At 39.6% G+C, this 19466-nt stretch overlaps 1 protein-coding gene across 1 annotated transcript; it reads left to right on the top strand.

Annotated features, from left to right (window-relative positions):
- The first annotated feature begins 3473 nt into the window (after positions 1-3473).
- leo1 (LEO1 homolog, Paf1/RNA polymerase II complex component) lies at positions 3474-16783 on the top strand. The gene is made up of 14 exons (XM_080026424.1): positions 3474-3551; positions 4833-4996; positions 5338-5651; positions 6123-6352; positions 6675-6782; positions 6924-7021; positions 7260-7408; positions 7659-7743; positions 7874-7968; positions 8067-8201; positions 12697-12832; positions 14906-15098; positions 16091-16188; positions 16523-16783. The coding sequence occupies exons 1-14, from the start codon at positions 3491-3493 to the stop codon at positions 16664-16666; spliced, it is 2010 nt and encodes a 669-aa protein (XP_079882550.1). The 5' UTR covers positions 3474-3490; the 3' UTR covers positions 16667-16783.
- The last annotated feature ends 2683 nt before the right edge of the window (positions 16784-19466 follow it).

Here is a 19466-nt window from a genome sequence, read left to right as displayed (position 1 = left end):
TCTCCGAGTGACGTTGCAGTGAAGCAATCAATGGAGAGTCTGCCCAGGCAGCGAACCAAAGGCGTGGATAAGCCCGCCTCTTTTATCTAGAAGAACCAATCCGATGAGTAGGCCTATATACATGTATCTTTGTATTCATTCATTCATTAAAACAAGTTTTATTTTTAAATACAGTAAAATCAAGTCAACATTTATTTTAATTAGATTAAGTTAACATATCATCAAATTTTAAACTTGGTGAGAGTATCTCAAGTTAAGAACTAGGGGAGAACGGGGTAAGTAGGCACACTTTTTACTCTAGTGAGAATTGCTCATCACCTAAATATCTTTCAATGGTCATTCCTACATTAAATTGAAGCTTAAGGTGTTGGCTTGAAATGTGTACCCCTCACTTTTTCTATCTTATTGCAATAAAGAAGAAATTAATCATCAAAGACACCCTTACACATTGTGACAACCAACCCCATCAAGGGGTCGGTTGTCACACACTATGGGGTTGTTTGTCACAATGTTATCTTAATGGGAATAATCTTAAAAAGAAGGCAAGAAAGCAGAACTAAATTTGAAAGTTTAATTGCATTGTCAAGTTGACAAATAGGCCTACATAACTTACGGTAGCCTTGGCAGCTGGTCTAGTTTGGGTAGCACTGGGTTGTTTTGATTTTGTTGCCCTTTTTTCTTTTGCATGCTAGCTGCCTTTTCCTGCTCTATTCTCTCCTTCTCTGGGGTGTCAGTGAGGATACAGCTTGACAATTTCTTTCGTTATTGGGTTCCTTATCTGGCTGCAGCCTTTGGATAACATGTGACAACCACCCCCCCCCCCCCCCCCCAAAAAAAATGTGACGACCAACGACGGCTTGTTATGGGTAACAAGTGTTTTTTTATAAACCCATTGTGTAAAAGCCTAGAAGAAAAATACCAAGGAGCTAAATATTTTCAATTTGACATGAAAAACACAAACAGTCCTCTCACCTCAAATTCAGCAGTTTAACTCCAAGGAAGACTATGTAGGTGACCTCTGATCCCAATTCTGGATATTTACATACCAAAATTTCACAGACAGCGCCTTCTGGTTCCGAGATATAACGATTGTGACAACCAACCCGTGTGACATATAACCCCGTTCTCCCCTACTCATTGCTACTCTGTTATGACCTCAGAAAGGTGATAACTAAATGGAATGCTTACAGTTAGTTAACATTAAAGGGATTTACACTGTATAGCCCCAAATCACAAATTAGTCTCAAAAGAAGTTGCAATCTGATATACATTCAATAGATCTCTGAAAGGAATACCATAGATTTTCCACATTTTAGCCCTACATCGGTCTAGGAAAAGGGAGACTCAATTTCTTTTGTGGTTTGCCAGTGTGAGCAAACATCTGCAGTCAGATGGCTCCTGGCAATGATACTGGACAAGTGAAAATAATCAAGACAGATCCAGGGAATGATAATAAGACAATTCCAATAAAGCAATCGTTTCTCAAATGTGCATTAAAAGACTCAATAACTATAACATTCCCCATTGGAGCTGTTATACTTGCAAGCCTGTCTTTAGTTATCTGTCCATCCATCCATCTATCCATCTATCTATCTATCTATCTATCTATCTATCTATCTATCTATCTATCTATCTATCTATCTATCTATCTATCTATCTATCTATCTATCTATATATATAAATATATATATATATATATATATATATATATATATATATATATATATATATATATATATATATATATATATATATATATATATATATATATATATATATATATTAGATTTAGGCTATCTATGAGATTGCTGAAATAGGCCATATCTATAAACTAATCTAGCATCAAGCATCACATTGGTGCTACTGATACAGAGAAACACTGTAGTCGGCCCAGAGACACTAGCCTACATGTGTCAATACATAATCAATTACAAGAAATAGAAATATAGGCCCTATAACAATTTAAAACTAATAACCAATAAAATAGAATAAAATAATTGCTATGGTTGATAAAAGGCATAGGGCCTACTTTACGAATGCCATGAATCACTTGCATTTTTCATATTATATTACAGTTTTTCTCAGTCGCTTTGGTGCTTTTCTCACATCACTATTAACATTTGCACAGCAGTTAGTGCATTTCTCAAACTGCAAAACCTAGTGGATAACCTGCAAAAGTACGTCACTTGCTCAAAATGGATATTCTATTCCTCAAAAGCAAGTATTCATGTCAATGAAACTTGCCAGTGTCATCAAAATGAGAAGTCTTGACACCATCGTTTATGAACAAGATAGTCAAATGGCTTTGTCATGTTTTCATTATGACAGTTTATTCTCTCAGTGTTTTCCAATGCAAAAACAAGGTCAGAACTCTGTGACACTACCTGAAAATGCTCAAGACAGCACTATGCACTACTTGTACAGCCATTTGAAAACTACAGTAAAGTTACACATTGCTGTAGTTAGGGGAGTAAGTGAGTACAAGACACTGAATACGTATGTTTCACATTTTTACTGTATCTGCTCTTTGCAATTCTACAGCATTGTGCAAAAGAAAAATACATTTCTGTCACTTATTTAGAACAAACATTAAAAAACACCCTTTTGGTAGAGCTGTGCACAAATGTGAACAATATAACAGGACATATTGTAACTGAACACATATAGGTAAATCATTCTGGCACATCCAGACGTTCCTGTCTGTCTGGCCACATATTTTCATCTACATCACAACGGATATTATCCCTTGCAATGCAGCGAGGAAAGTATCTATGATAAAGAAAAGGTATAACATTTGCTTGACAGAATTTGATAACTAGTTCAACAATTTTGTATGTAATGACTCAAGCAATGAAATGAAGACTATTAGTTTTATTGGGAACGACTATTCAGCATCCATAAGTATAGTTCATTTTGACTGACATGACATAAGCAAATGACAATGTTATTAAACAGCAGAGAATTGTATGAAAGCAACTGATACATGTCCAAAAGCATTTGCAATTTGTTCAGAGGAAGGAGAAATTGCAACTATGATGTGCTCTGAACTAATAGTTATGAGAATTTTCATTCTGATCTGAGAAAAGCACCAAAGCAACTGAGAAAAACTGTATATTATATTATATTATATTATATTATATTATATTATATTATATTATATTATATTATATTATATTATATTATATTATATTATATTATATTATATTATATTATATTATATTATATTATATAACAAGGTGGATTATTGGATTGGACTAATATTGCATGAAAAAGGAAAATATTTAAACGAGAGAAGTATTTGTTTAACATGAAATATTTCCATTTGTTGAAGTATCCACAGAATGTTGAGACATACTGTGGTGCGTGGCGCCTCCTTGTGGATATTAGTGCTCACTACAACGACATGTCTACTTCAGGTTTAACTCGGAAACAAAACCTTTTCCTCAAAGATCACTTCCTGCAGGTCACGTTTAACAGCAGTCTGAAAGAAATGGCGGACATGGATGAACTGTTCGGGAGCGATGGGGACAGCGATAATGAACAGCCGCGAGGTAATGCTGTCTCTTCGTCGGTCATAATCTTATTTAGTTCATGAAATTGACTTATCACCGGCATCGTGTGATTCACGATTTAAGACAGAAATTATCTTAGCTCCATCGGCTATCCGCTGAAAAGTTGAACCTGAATGTAACGTTACACCGATTGATATGCATTGATATTTTCTAAACGATAACATTGAAAAACACGAGAACGTTTTTGTTTTATTTTTTATTTTAGTTTATCTTCTCACATTAGCTGACCAGCGTCAACAAGCTATCGTAAGCTTCAATAGCTCATGAAAAGGATGACAATCCCTAATTGTGTTGTGTTAGCCTCTAGCTAATTAATACAAAGTAAACACATTACAGTATTTCTCAAGCGCATGTTCTAATGAACCAAATGTCTTTAACACATTTTTTAAAAGCGTGTTTCAAGATTTAGTTTATTAACAAACCAGTGCATCACGTTTCTCTGTCTGCACACAGGTAGGCTACATATCTAAAATGAGTATCATCATCAGCATCAGAGAGTAACTGTAAATGTGTAGGCTATTTCCTGCTTCAGTAGTGAAATCCCATCTTCTCTGCAGCCAATTAAAAGTAGGCTATCAATCACATCCCACATTTCTTAATCCCAGGGTTCACGCGGGTCCTTGAACATTTTAAAATACAATAATCTGAATCGTAGGTGTTAGAAAGTTTCAAAATGTCTCAAATACTATTTTGACTGGTCTTAAAAAAAGATAACTCTGTGACTAAACTTTAAATCCAACATAGAAGAAAAGAGGTTGTTGTAGTCTGCAGTTGTGTTGTCAATGTATTATACTCTGCAGGACAACAAATGAAACTCCACTGGTCATTCATATTCTGCTGTGTACTGTGTATACTTTGAGGAAAATATTTTGGCATGTCAAAATCAGATTACTTAACTCAAGGAAACATGTTTGTGTGAAAGGTTCTCACGCTTGACTAGAAGATTTTGAATTAAATGTTAAAATGAGTCGGTGAGTTCTTAAATTGATCCAAGAGAAATATAATTAATTAGAATTAAAATAAGCAAAGTATTCTACTCTAATCATCAAGGCTTTCTGTGTGCGAAAAGGAGAGAAATCCCCTGGTAATGAAATGAGAATGTAGAGTCATGCAGTATAGAATACAAATAGGCATATTAATATGCCGATACATATCAGCTGTGAGAGCAATAATTACAACAAATAATAACTTATGTGTCACCAAGCAAATACAACATCCACTTGCTATGAACTGATGATGTTGAACTGTTCTGTATTACAGAGGAAAAACATTCGGAGTCAGGCTCCGGCTCCGGTTCAGACTCTGAGCCGGAGAGAGCCAGATCGGCCAGCAACGCCTCAGGCAGCGGCAGTGACAGTGACAGGGGGCGGGATGATGATGATGATGAGGAAGGCCACGAGGCAGGAAAACCCAGTATAAATAAGGTGTGTGTGTGAGACAGTAGCTGCATGTCAATACTAGTTCCACTTTCTCTCGTTAACTCGGAAAATTACCTCCGTGCGTAAATGTTGTTTTTGATGGTGTGTGTTTCTGGAACGAATATTTGAATATTCGCTCGGAAAAACCAACGAATATTCGAAGCCTGAAAAATGGCATTTGGGCCAGCCCTAGCTGCTAGAATCACTTAGTAAATAGCGAGCATTATTTCCACACCTCTAAAACTTTGTCTGTTCTTGTGGAATTGAATGTGGAAACAGAGAGACAGGGTGGACCAGTGTGCACAGCCGCAACATCAAACCTAAACTTTTCCTCTGACCTTGAATAGGAGCTGTTTGGAGACGACAGCGAGGATGAGCAGCACAGTCAACACAGCGCCAGTGACAACCAGTCTGAGCGCTCCGGGAACCAATCGGAGGCCAGCGTTCACTCAGACCAGGAAGGGAACGATCAGTCTGACACAGAGCAGCGCAGCGTCTCACAGCACAGCCATAGAGAGGAGGACGAAGACGAGGAAGACGCCGCACACCGCTCAGACGCAGGAAGCCCGGCAGGAAGTCCAGCAGGCAGTCCAGCAGGCAGCGGCGTGTCTGCAGCAGGGAGCCCGCGCTCTGAGAGGGGCAGCGTACGTTCAGACAGAAGGTACGTATCAATCCACGATTAAAAATAGTCCCCAACTATTACTTTTATTTTTTTTTACTCCGGGCGTTTAAAAATAAAGAGACAAACTGACACTATTTGAATGGGTCTTTATAGAATGTCACCCGCCTACAACTACAGATGTACTTGTTATTTTTAATATCGAGTCCATAAATGGCAAAAAAAACTAGCCCCCAAGGTGACATCTTCAGTTTATTTGGGGTTCTTTGTTTGTTTTTTATTGAGTGAAAAAGAGACGAGACTGATCACAATACATTTTGTGACATGACGGAAACGGCTATCTATCAGGGTGTGTATTTTTCTTGTTGCTGTGTGGTATTCAGTGTGTGTAAAATGTGGAGACGAGATTATGATATATAAGCACAACAAATAAAGAAGTCAGTTCTGCTCTCTGTTGAGGACCAGATTTTTCATTTCCTGATATTGTATTGTATTTCTTTCTTCTCAAACCAGTGTGCACAGTGAACCCGGCACTCCGCAGTCGGGACCGGGCACACCTCACTCTGGACCCGGCACCCCTCACTCTGACGCAGAAGCCTCTGGCAGGGAGAACCAATCGGATGATGAGAAGTGGGAGGGAGGGGTTAAGAGCGACCAATCGGAGGACGAGGGGGAGAAACGCCACTACTCTGATGAAGAGAGAGAGAACTCTGATGATGAGGGGCCCAGGCACAGGAAGTCAGGTAACTGCTGCTTGTGCTAAACGAACAAGAGAGGTAAAAATATGTGATCCAACCCCCTCTGTGTTAATATGGACACTTTAGATTTCATGGAAGAGGATTAGGCTCATGTGGGAAAAAATTTATCCTGAGCTCTTAGCTTAATCTCAGAACTCTGAAATTAATACGAGATTATTTTTTTGTCTCTTGCATGTGGTGCGTTTCCTTTTCCATGTCATTTTAAGATGTGTTCATGTATCCTTTTACCTTTTAGGCTAAACCATGCTGCCATAAGGAAAAATTATTCTGTTTTAGTAACTGTTTTAATTTTTTTTTTTTTTTTCAGAGTCTGCAAAGGGCAGCGATAGTGAAGATGATTTCCTCAGACAGAAGACCAAAGCAAAAGTGGCCTCAGATTCGGACTCGGACAGCGACATCGGAAGAAAGAAGAAAAGTAAGAAACCGTTTGAGGCAAAGCGATAGTTGCTCAGCTAAACCTAACCTTTGTTGGTTCACAGTAGTGTTAAGAATTCAAAATATTTGTAATTTCTGTAGCACACATGTACTTTAAAGTTCCTCCATACTATTTCTACAGCAAAGCCGGTTGCCGCAGCGGACGACCTCTTCGGAGAGGCAGACGACATCTCTTCAGACAGCGATGCAGACAAGCCTCCCACTCCAGGACAGCCTCTGGTATGTTTATATTCTCTCGCTCTTTCTCTCTTTCCTCCACTGATCATCAAGCCTTTTTTAAATTGTGCTTTTTTTCCTTTTTTTATTCTTTTATAAGAGTTCCCAAATCTCATTTTCTCAGAGCCTCTCACTAAGCCTCACTGAGCTAATCCCCATTACCATGGGTCATTGCATCATACTGATCTTTTTCTTTTTCTTTTTTTCTCTCTTTTTCTCTCCTTTGCATTGGGGTGTGCAGGATAATGAGGACGGGATGGATGAGGAGCGTGCGGAAGAGGAGCCGGCGGCCGAAACTCGCATCGAAGTCGAGATCCCCAAAGTCAGCACTGATCTGGGATCGGACCTTTATTTTGTCAAGCTGCCCAACTTCCTGTCTGTAGAGCCCAGGTCAGAACCTTGGCCACTGTCAATGAATACAATATAAAACACATGTTATATTATACTCTCACGTCCTTTTTTAAAATGTAAAGAAACAAATTACAAACCATAAGAAGATGTCAAGGCGTATTTCCCGACACTTTCAAATAAACATTACTGCATAGGATTCTTTCACTTTGGTGCTAGTGGAGAGGAGAATTGCATGAGTGTGTTGAGTCTTGATGACAGTAAAAGCATGTAACATTCTCCCTTTTTATAGACCCTTTGACCCTCAGTACTATGAGGATGAATTTGAGGATGAAGAAATGCTGGATGAAGAGGGACGGACCAGGCTCAAACTGAAAGTATGTAGTCCAGCCCGTACGTTTACTGGGTGTTTGTAGTTGTCTGTGTGGGTTAATAAAGTAGGAATATATTGAAAGCATTATTAGCTTTTTTTGGACCATCCCTTATGATTTCACTCTGTTCCCAAAGGTGGAGAACACAATTCGATGGAGAGCCAAGAAAGACGAGGAGGGCAACGAGACACGAGAGAGCAACGCGCGCATTGTCAAATGGTCCGACGGCAGGTGTGTATGTGTATGTGTGTACTGGATATTATACACTGTTGACATAACTCGCTCTGTACTTTCCCCTGAAATTTAAAAATGTCTCCCTCTCATCACAGCATGTCCCTCCACCTGGGGAATGAAGTGTTTGATGTTTACAAGGCACCTCTCCAGGGAGACCACAACCACCTGTTCATCAGACAGGGCACTGGACTGCAGGGACAGGCTGTGTTCAAAACCAAACTCACATTCAGGTAACACAGGAACTAGAGATGCACCGATCCACTATTTTTTCAATACGATCGGATTCCCGTTATCTGGGTTTTGGATATCGGCCCATACCGATACTATCCGATATCATAATTATTATACATTTCTTTGTTGGTGGTGATTCTTTGTGTAAGGTTAAGAAGGCTTAAGCAAAACAGCAATTATAATTTAAAAGAGCAACAAATAAAAGGTATAAAGGTTTTCTCAACTTTTTAATTGCTAAATTCTTATTTTAATGTGTGCTATATCACATAGCTATGGTCTTTAAATTACATTTTATATATATATCTGATTGTTTTTTTAAATTGGAGCTGCAGGTCAAATTCGATAAGTAAATTGCAGCCATTTCGGCCACAATACCAATATTGGATCGAATTGGTCCCATTCTTAACACCAACATGCCGTTTTTGTGTTGGTGGTAGGCTACTAGGGCCCAACCGATATTGATTTTGGAATGCCGATGCCGATTATTTTCAGAGAAAAATTACGATTACGATTAAATCGGCCGATTTAAAAAATAAATAAAAAATCCCAAAATATATATTGAAACAATTTACTTTTTTGAACCCTTAAATATATATAAAGTTCCTGTACATATTTTCAACAGTAAAAGGTATATATACCTTTTACTGTTGAAAATATGTACAGGAACTTTTTCTTTATTGCAATACACATTAAATAAAGTGTAACAAATGTCTAAATTCAGACATTATGCATTTTATCTTACTGCACCCAACCCTCTGGAACTCCCTCCCCCCAAACATCAGCATCTCAGATTCAATAAACTCATTCAAAAGTCAACTCAAACCCGACCTCTTTAAGGAAGCATAATGACACCTGACTCCAATTCAAACCTTATTTAAAAATGTTCTCTATTTTGTTTTCTTTTTCTACATGTATGATTCTCTATGATGTAAAGTGTCTTTGAATTATCTCCAAAAAAGCACCATATAAATTCTATAAAGTATTATTATTATTAACTGTCAAGCGATGACCAATGCCTCTGCTATTGGTTGCAGGGGGAACTGTCAAGTGTAAATTAATCCAATGTATTACAACACACCTGCTGCTGCTGTAAATAGGCTATAGCATTAATGCTATTCATTTAGGCTACCTCCAGGGCAGCAATAGATTTCACACGATTGCCTAAAAAAAAAAAAAAAACGGCAAAAAAACGGCCGATGCCGATAATTCCGAAATATGCGAAAATCGGCTGATATAGTCAGCCGGCCAATAAATCGGTCGGGCCCTATAGGCTACTATTAAAACCAGTCTCGCGCAGGCAGACAAAAAAAATTTGTTGCTAGGGATACTCCTCCTCTGTCTGGCCCTCTGACTTGTACTAAATAAATAAGCCACAGTCAGGTAGCCTCTAATTCCAGACAACAACAACGACAGCCTTCATTCAAGCGCCGTTCAGAAATGTACTGTATGCTGTAAGTCCCTGGATCACCTTATACAAGCAGCCTAGGTTTCTCCCATTAAGAACTTTGCGTAAGCCTCTTAGCGCCCCAGAGTCCACCTGGATGTTACTTCTCCTTCAGACTGCATGGGTCTATCAGGACACTGGCCAAAGCTGCTTTTCTAATGCCTAACATCCCCTCTAAGCATACAGACAGGACTCTTTACCATTTGTTCTGATTGAGTATTACCATCAAGAGCCCACTTTCTGATTAGAATTAGGGGCTTTAGCTGCTCAGGGGTTAGGACACGGTGTTTTACTTTAAAGTGGCTCTCAGTGGAACAAAAGCATTCAAGGCAATCAGAGCAGAAAGAGGTTAGGCTTGTTTTTTTATTTCGTATCCTATTATTGCTGGCTAATTATTCTGGCTTAATTGGCAAAACGGGGGAGAAAATAATAAAATAAATATAAAAGAGTGAGACACATTCATTAAATATTAATGCTTCCATAAGCCTGTGGTTGTCTCAAGGCAAGATCACGAGGTAGTTCTAATGAAATCATAACATTTCTTAAGCAAATATGTTCCAACAATATGTCTTATGTGACCCTATTTAGGGAAATGTTTTGGTTATTTATTGAGTAATTGAGTCATTTATTATAAAATCTCTTAAAGTGGCTACGGGGAACTTTTAAATATCTTTAAAACAGCCTAATTTTTCCTCTGATAATCGTAAATTACCTTTAACAGCAAACGAGACCATCAGTGCAAAGAAAGCAGTTTTAATATAGTTTTTATTATTGCCTTTGGTCTGGTCGCACACCCAGTCCGATTTTCGCCTTGCGCATGCATGCTCTATGGTCACATATTCGTATTGGTCGCAGATTTCAGTTTAGCGCAGCAACGCGAATTGAGTAGCCTATCCCTCCAGGGGCCTCATTTATAACGGTGTGCGTAGAAACCATCCTAAAACATTGCGTCCGCAGAAAGCCAAAAATGTGCTGCGCAAAAAAAAATTCAGATTTATAAAACTGTGCGGCGCACAGTTGCACGCAATCTTCCCTTTATAAATACCCACCTGCGGTGAATTGTGCGCAGACGATCTCCACCCCGTGTCCTCCCACTTCACCTCCCAGTTTCATCCCACAATCTACCATACATGGCGAATGCTAAATAGCTCCTGAATATGATGACGCACTTAATAAGCACGGAATTTTGACTGAAATGAGGAAAAAAGGGAGGCAACGCGGCCGCAAAGAAAGCGACTGTGAAGGAAGAAAGCCTGTGACGTCGTGCATGTGCTGCAGAAACTGGCACACACACACCCGCGCGCTTATCACATATCATGATTGGCACAGTCGTTGTAGCCTAGTCTTTGTAAAGCAGTTTCGCCCAACTTTGTACTGTATGAAATATCACGTATTAGCGTAGGCCTACCTGTAGTCCTATATGTAGGCCTATATAAAATATGGTGTGACAAGTGAAATAATGCCTATAGTCAATTCGAGAGAATTGTTTATCTCCTGTGAGGTCCACACATTTCCAACAACGTCAGATTATAGTTATATCTTCCAGGGTGAATTGTTATGGGAAAGAGATGTGTGTAATGATTTGCTAAATTCATAACATGATTTTATCTAACGAAATATACAATTTAATTAATATCTGTTGGGCTTAACCTTGTACAAAACTACTTTTTACACACCTCTTAAAATTTGCTCTCCCGCTGGCCACTCACGGAAACACCTCCCGACGTATAGGATATTATTATAAAGTAGCGCTATAAGATTCAACTTATAAAATATAACCAAAGCATGTAGACCTAGGCTACTTGATAAGTAATTCAACCTACATCACAACTGCATGCCATAGACTACAGTAGCCATATATTCACAACTATAGGTAAGCTTATATATTTTATTGACTAAATATATTGGGTGCCAAGCATAATTTGTCTGTGTTTTTCTGATGACTGAGCTTTATTTTGTGGTGTTGCCATTGAGTGTCGCTGATTCCCCGAGTCAGGAAAACCTTGCGGTAGCTCTACGCATGGTCGAAGGTTGGCGTAGGAATACGCACACTTCTCCGCAAATAATGTCTTTATAAATACCAACGTTTGCCACCGCACATTTTCCCGCAAATTTCTTCCCGTCTACGCAAGGTTTTTGTGCGCCGCAAGCTTTATAAATGAGGCCCCAGGTGAGGGAAGGGGAGCCTTGTTTGAGACAGTTATTTGTTGTCATAATGGCTGATAACAGGGCTGAACCATCAAAGAAAAAAGAAAAATTCAATGAAGAACAACTAAAAGCTAAAAGGGAGAGTGAGAGACGGGCGGGAGGAGGGCGTTGCCAAGCAACATGCAAACAATTTAACAGGAGTGAACTAGTCCTGCAGTGTTTACTCCTAAGTGAATGAACGGTACTAAAACAAAGTTTACTTTGCTTCATCATTATCAGATGACCATTATTCATCTGAAATAGTCATTATTTACAACAACATAAACACAATACCTCATCGTGATACATACTGCCGTCTCTCGTTCATTCGCTTTCTGTGAAGGCACGGAATCTTTTCGGCTCTGTGAGAGTGGTTAGTGACACTGCATCAAATTATTGCAATCAGGTGTGTGTGGCACTGACTGGCAGTGAGTTGATGCAGTGTCACTAACCACTCTCACAGAGCCGAAAAGATTCACTATATTGCGTCCTAATCATTTGACACTCGAACCAGCACCCGCTAGAAAACAGCTTTACGACTGGTGTCGTAAAAATACTACCGCTTTTGTCCAAAGGGGCCGCCAGCCGCCAAAGTTCCTCGTAGCCACTTTAAGCAGAGGCAGCCATAAATGTGGTTGGTATCTATGCAGGCAGAGACTGGGAACAAAATGCTGATTCCACTAAAACCAGTGTTTCATTGTTAACTATCGATCTATTGTTGACTAACATTTGAATACAAAGAGAGTGAAACTGTCTTAACTTTTGAAGGAAGGATTTTTTTAGAAAAAGCACTGGTGTTACATGCAGTCAATCTTAAATCTGACATTGGTTTTGTGTGTGTTTTTTATTTTTTGTATTTCCAGGCCACACTCCACAGACAGCGCTACCCACAGGAAGATGACTCTGTCTCTGGCTGACCGCTGCTCCAAGACACAGAAGATCAGAATCCTGCCCATGGCCGGACGAGATCCCGAGTCGCATCGTAACGAGATGATCAAGGTAACGCTGCTTCTCGCACACTCTGTTCTGTTCTGTTTGTCTCTCCTCAGCCCCGTGTCTGTGAATGCTTTTGCTACCACAGGGAAACAAATACAAATAAAAAGGGGTTACATGAGGCCAGTTGTTGACGGGCATCATGCATCGGTTACATAAAAACATTAACCCGACGTGCTTACATAATTAGAACACTCAGTGGGCAGGGAAATGGGAAAAAACAAGTCGGCAAGTCTGGAGGGGGTGGCGGAGGGTTATCTAACAGTCAACCCAAACTGCTGTTGATAGCTGAGTTTGTACTTTCATATGTATTATACTGATTGTATCAAATCACATGTTCTAAGATAGATGCTTTAATCAATGTAGACAGACTTCAGCATGATCTGTAACTTAAGGCAGTGTGAAAAAAACAGTAATATCAGGAATCTCAAAGTACCACTGTTAGTGGCTTTCGTAATTCTTTGCAGTTGTACTTGCCTGTTGCACCTTTCAGTTGCATTGAAGTACAACAGAAGGTGGAGCAAATTGTTGGGGTCATTTGGCATCTTCATTACAACTGAAAAGGTCAAACAACTCAACTTGTTCTTCAAAAGCACAGCGTATTCAGTGTAAGCTAACAAGAATTAGCTGACTGTCAAGAAATTGACAGGTGGAAAATGCCAAATTTTGCTAGAGAAATAATGTTGATCCAGTAAGAGCATCGTCAAGATCAGGTTACAGACATTTGTGAAGTCTTTGACATATAACTTATTACTGTTTTTGGCCTCTGTATTCTCTGATGCTATTGCAGCTTGTTAAACTGTTTTAACATGGAGGCAGTTCAGTTGCACTTTAGAGTTAGATGCATCCCATTTGCTTTTCAAAATCATGCGTTTAAGTGTAGGCATAGACCATAGAACTCCACTCTCCATTTTGTCCCTTTCTCTGTCTGTCTTTTTTTTTTTTTTAAGATCTTTTTTTGGCATTTTTTTTTATTCTTTATTGATAGTGTAGAGACAGAGTTGAAATGGGGCAGAGAGGGGAGTGACATGCAGAGAACGACCGCGGGCTGGAATCGAACCCGGGTCCGCTGCTGGCCAAGGCCCATGGGGGGGACGCCCTACCAACTGAGCTAAGGGCACCCCCCCCCCCTTCTCTGTCTTGAGCTGTCTATTTATGATGGATAGATATGGTACTTTATTAACCCCGGAAGGGCATTGCTTTGTTTCATCAGCCATGATACATCAATCACAAAACAATAGGCAGGATAAGGGTACTCAAAGAGGTGGATGTGAAACACAGTACAGTAAAAACCATCAATAATGTGCTGAACTCTTAAGTAGAAAAGAAACAGAACAGCTTGGGGCATTCTCAAGAGTTCAGAAATGTTCTCATTATACATATATATACGAAGTACAAAGATGGTGCAATAGTATAGTAAATGATTTAAACAGTAGCTGAACCAAATTACATGCAATGTAATATATAATCTTTTTTGAAAAAGAAAATTGTATTTAAATTTAAAAAGTTAGTGGTGAGCCTATTGAAAATGAAAAAGATTTGATTGAAGAAAAAACTGACGAAGCCTGGGATATTTCTACACTTTGACGAACAGATGACTGCATCCTACCTCTCCTAATCAAATGGTAGTTTCAACAGATGAATTTAAAGCTTAAAGGTTCCCCGAGGAACTTTTAGTTTGTGTTCATTCTTGCACCCCCTTTGGACAAAAGCGGTAGTGTTTTTACTACGCCAACTGTAGTTCCTGGTTGAGCATACCCATGTTAAAGCATTAAGAACAAAACTATATAAAAACAGCATTTTTTGCACTGATGGTCTCGTTTGCTGTTACATGTAACTTATGATCACCAGAGGAAAAATTAGACTTTGTCAGATATATTTAAAAATTCCTCATAGCACCTTTTTTTAAGTGAATTAAATTGGCTAACCCCACACCCATCATAGAAGTACAGAACAGTGAATTTTTTTTTATCACATTAATTCTCCACTTACTCTGTGTGGCAAAATGCTAAACTTGAAGCCTGGCAATAGTAATAATAATTCCCGCTGGTGTCTCTCTCTCTCTCTCTCCCTTGACAGAAAGAGGAGGAGCGTCTGCGAGCTTCTATCCGCAGAGAGGGCCAGCAGAGGCGGATGAGAGAGAAGCAGCACCAGAGAGGCCTGAGCAGCAGCTACCTGGAGCCCGACCGCTATGACGACGACGAGGAGGGCGACGAATCCATCAGCCTGGCAGCCATCAAGGGCAAATACAAGGGAGGGGGAGGACTGAGAGGTGAGGACGAAGGCAGATGTTTACTAAGGGATGCACAACATGACATGTCGGTTAAAAGTGCACTGTGCAGTCTTAGGGGAAGGGGATTTGTTTACGTTTGCAGTTAGTTTACAAAAACATATTTTCTTCACTGTAATGTAATTCTAAGCATTGAATAATTCTATCATCAGTAATCAAAACAAAATTATCTTGAGGCCCCTGGAACCAAAACGTAATACTAGAATATATTTGTAAACCAAACTGTGGGATCTACTGCTGTAAACAAGATAAGTGAAACAGTAACTTTTCAGGAAGCTTTCTAACTTCAAACTTTGTTCCAGGGATCCAATTTTCCTGTGAGGAATGTTTGTTTATTCAGTTAAAGGGATATATTTAGTCAAAATATACCTTAGAAAATGTTCACCTCTCTGACAAACCAAACCAAAAGTTACATAGTGCACCTTTTTATAATGCGCAATGTTCATAATATATTTATTTGTATTAACTTTTTATGAATTCCCATTCATGTAATGTGTGTGTTACTGTTAATAATAAATGGCGGAAAGTTGCATATCTGTTAGCGGAAATGTAATTAGTTTTTTTCTTTCTATTTCTTAACTTTTATTAAGTCAGTTGTCATTGTTTTCTAACCTTCACAATCTTAATAATAAACGACGCGTAGCACATTACAATGGCATTTTAGCCTACATTAACTGCTTGGTCATTTTCTTTAAGAATGGCAAGGCTAAAGTGCTCCTAAAACGGTTTAACCTTATAGTTTAAGTTGTGCTTTTTTTTCTCATTGTTTTTCTCCTGCTTATAGACTAGTCGACTAGTCTAAATTAAGCATTTCCGTTCAAACATTGGGGAAATCGGACACTACATGTATCTGTATCCCTTATATATGCCACAGTCACTCTCTCTTGTTATACTTTCAGTTGGTACGATGTATATACTTTAATGTAGTGATTGAGGTCCCATGAACATCTTCCTTATTTATTTGCCCCATCCAGAGGAGCGAGCGAGGATCTACTCGTCTGACAGTGACGAAGGCTCAGACGACGACAAGGCCCAGAGGTTGATGAAGGCCAAGAAGCTAGACAGCGATGAGGTAGGTGTTGTAGTATCATGCCAGACATACAGGGGGCAGTGCCATGCAGGACACTGCAAAGGTTAAAATAAGCCTGAGCTTGGCTTATTCCCCCTTATGTGACCTGAAGAGGACAGGAAATACTAGTCCTAGAACACTCTCAACAACATGCACTTTATTCTACACTGCTGTTTTAGCAACAACAAAAAAATAAAAAGTAAAGTTGTGGGGGAAAAAATGCAAGAACAACAAGACAAACTGAATGTACTGTAAGAGAACAGAAAGTCTGCTGCTGTCAGCATGGCTTATATCTCACTCTCTCTCTCTCTCTCTCTCTCTGCTTTGATTTGTGCAGGAGGGCGAGGGATCCAGTAAGAGGAAGGCAGAGGATGATGATGACGATGAAGAAACGAGCACCAAGAAGGCCAAGAAGTATGTCGTCAGCGACGAAGAGGAGGAAGAGGAAGTGGATGAAGCTGATGAAGTGGATGACGAATAATAGATTTTTTTTTTATTTTTTTTAATCATTCCACTGTATTATCAGTGACCGGTGCCCACATGGCATATTAACAGCCATCTTTTTTTGTTTTGTAGATTTTCTTAAGACCTGTATGGGGGGGGGGGTGTATGTGTTTGTGATTGCTTGTTTGTGTTGTGTACAGCAGAGGTGAGAAATAAACAAATGGTTTTTCTTATGTAACCAAAGCTTCCCATGACCCTCTTTTCTTTATCTTTTTAACAATGTGGTTAATCTTAATGAATCACTCTGTTGTTGTGTTGTTAGGAAACACAAAGTTCAGTGCTTTTTCCCAAACAAAGGGGGAGATTAAAGGGATAAGTTTTGTAGGTTGATTAGCGATTAAATTTGAGAAATAGCACGACAGCCAACACGCCCACCGCTCATTTGTGCAAGAAAAACGCAGCATCGAACAGTTGTTAAGCGTGCTTATTTAAGCTTTGAGGTTCATGCAGTGGGGATGAAAAAGTGCCTTTGAGGAATTAAACCCCAAGCTAAAAGCATCTGACAGGAGAGGCAAGATACTGGGGGATTTGGTGAATTGAGACAAAGGAGCTGTAGTCCTGTGAGATAAGTGAATATCCTAAAAGGGAAGGAGTAAAGGCAAAGCTAGGAATTATGGATCTTTCTTACAAAAAAAAAAGTCAAAATTGGTACCAACTCCAATTTCCAACTCATCCTGCACACACCATTATCCATACCCTGACAAACAGCCACACAGCTTGACACTATATCAAATGCAAGATGATATATTGGTCAACACATGTTGTACTTTAATTTAACGGGGTGTCGATAATTAGCTTTCCAACATGGACCACATGGAAAAAAACAGCCATCTTAAATTCTGTCTTTTAATTGTTTTAATTACACAACGTCTAGACTGGTCTATTTGTGTTCTTCATGTTCTGTTATATATCTGTCTAGCACTATTTCAAGTCATAACTTCACTTTTAAGGAAACCAAAAATAGTTTTACACAGTTGAGTAAAACATTTCAAATATGTTTTTTTAACATTCTGAATTGTAAAAACATAGATGTTTCTGAATAACGTAAATTCCAAATAGGAAATGCATACGTAAAACACAAGACAGAGCCTACAGCAGCTCTGTGAGGCTGTGTGCTGTGTTTAAGGCACAGTGGTGCGTTGAACTTAAGGTTCAACTTAAGGTTAGAGGTTTGGCAAGCTATCGCTAGCTACTCAGAACATCATCTGACATTAGAACTAAAGCTCATGGCAATATATCGCAATAGATGTTTCAGTCTAGGCCAAAGTGGAATGACGACACCATTTTGTATTTTGACTTATTGATATCATTTGTGCTCTTCCTATGGGCTAAAATCTGTATTGGTGGAATTATTTATGTATGTATTATGCAATCAAACAGTTCCAGCATTTTATTGTTTATTTTTATCACTGTGGCCTTTGTGTAATTCAGCCCAACCCTGTTCCAGTGTTAATATGAGTATGTCATATTTTAAGAATAGATATTGGATGACTTTCAAAAAAGCATTTGAAACTGGTTTGGTGCGTCAGTCAGTGCTACAGTTTTTAGAGGTCAAATGAGGTCAGTTCATATTGTGACCTGATCCCTTTTTGAGCCACAGAGTGAGAGGGGAATGTAGAGGAACAACAGTAGACCTACTGGTGACTGATTCAAGTTCATCAGCCAAAATGACGCACAGTGTTGCCGCACTACCTCACACACACACACACACTCAGACATACGCACACGCGCATTAAACCTGGTCTACTGAGATAGACAACAACCCCCTGATTCGACCTCTCCCCTCCAGACCTTTCCTGACAGAACTGGCTGTAGCCACCCAGAACAAAACTAGTAAAACACTTAGCTGTTAAGTAAGAGTTACATAAATTGTCTGCTTTCTCTCTTTTGGCAAATACCTCTCTTTGCCACACACGCACACACACACACTGCTTTGACGTGGCCACAGACTACTGTCTGCCTAGGGAGACATGTTGGTTACTGCACACATGATACTGGCTTGTGTACAAGTAAGGAGGTTCTGTCAAGACAGCATTGTTTGAAACAACCGTTGGCATTTTCCCGGAGTATCTGGAATCCGAGACCGGTTCCTCCCTGGAAATTCACAATGAAGCTGCTCGGTTAGATTGAGCTTATTGTGTGATTAAATCACTCATTGATGTGTGTGTGTGTGTGTGTGTGTGTGTGTGTGTGTGTGTGTGTGTGTGTGTGTGTGTGTGCAGCACATAGCAGTGATTAGAAGCTGTGCCTCCTAAGTGTAGTGCATGCTAAGACATGTACATAGTCCATAGGTTGAAAGTCTAATGCTGCCTCATGTAAAATGTGTGTCTTTGTTGCCCTGAAAGGGAAGGTGTAGTGGGTTGTGGTGTGCTGCGTTATCTCAGCAGACTGCAGTGTGTTATGTAAACCCAACTCCACACAGTACGGAGTGGGGAGGGGAGGGGTAGGAGGAGAGAGCATGCTGACTGATGGGGGACGAGACGGAGGGGAGGGCTGCAGCATTTCACCCTCCTTCACCTCCCTCCCAGTCATCTCCTCTTTCTTTCTGTATCCCTTCAGTTGTTCCTCCCAGCTAAGCCATTTTTCCCACCGTTCAGCCCGAAACCTGTAACATCACATTTTGTGTAAAGAGAAGAACAGACGGCAGAAAGAGAGTATATTCTCTGGTTTCTATCCCTATAGAAATTTGCAGGCAGGCAGGCAGGCACACGCACGGGCCAAGTTTCATGCAGGGTTAATTCTGCCATTTAGGCCCGAGGGGAGACGACGGCTGAGTC

The sequence above is a fragment of the Ammodytes marinus genome (genome assembly GCF_949987685.1).
Source record: "Ammodytes marinus genome assembly, chromosome: 1".
In the NCBI taxonomy this organism is placed as follows: Eukaryota; Metazoa; Chordata; class Actinopteri; order Uranoscopiformes; family Ammodytidae; genus Ammodytes; species Ammodytes marinus.
This window is presented reverse-complemented; position numbering and strand designations above follow the sequence as displayed.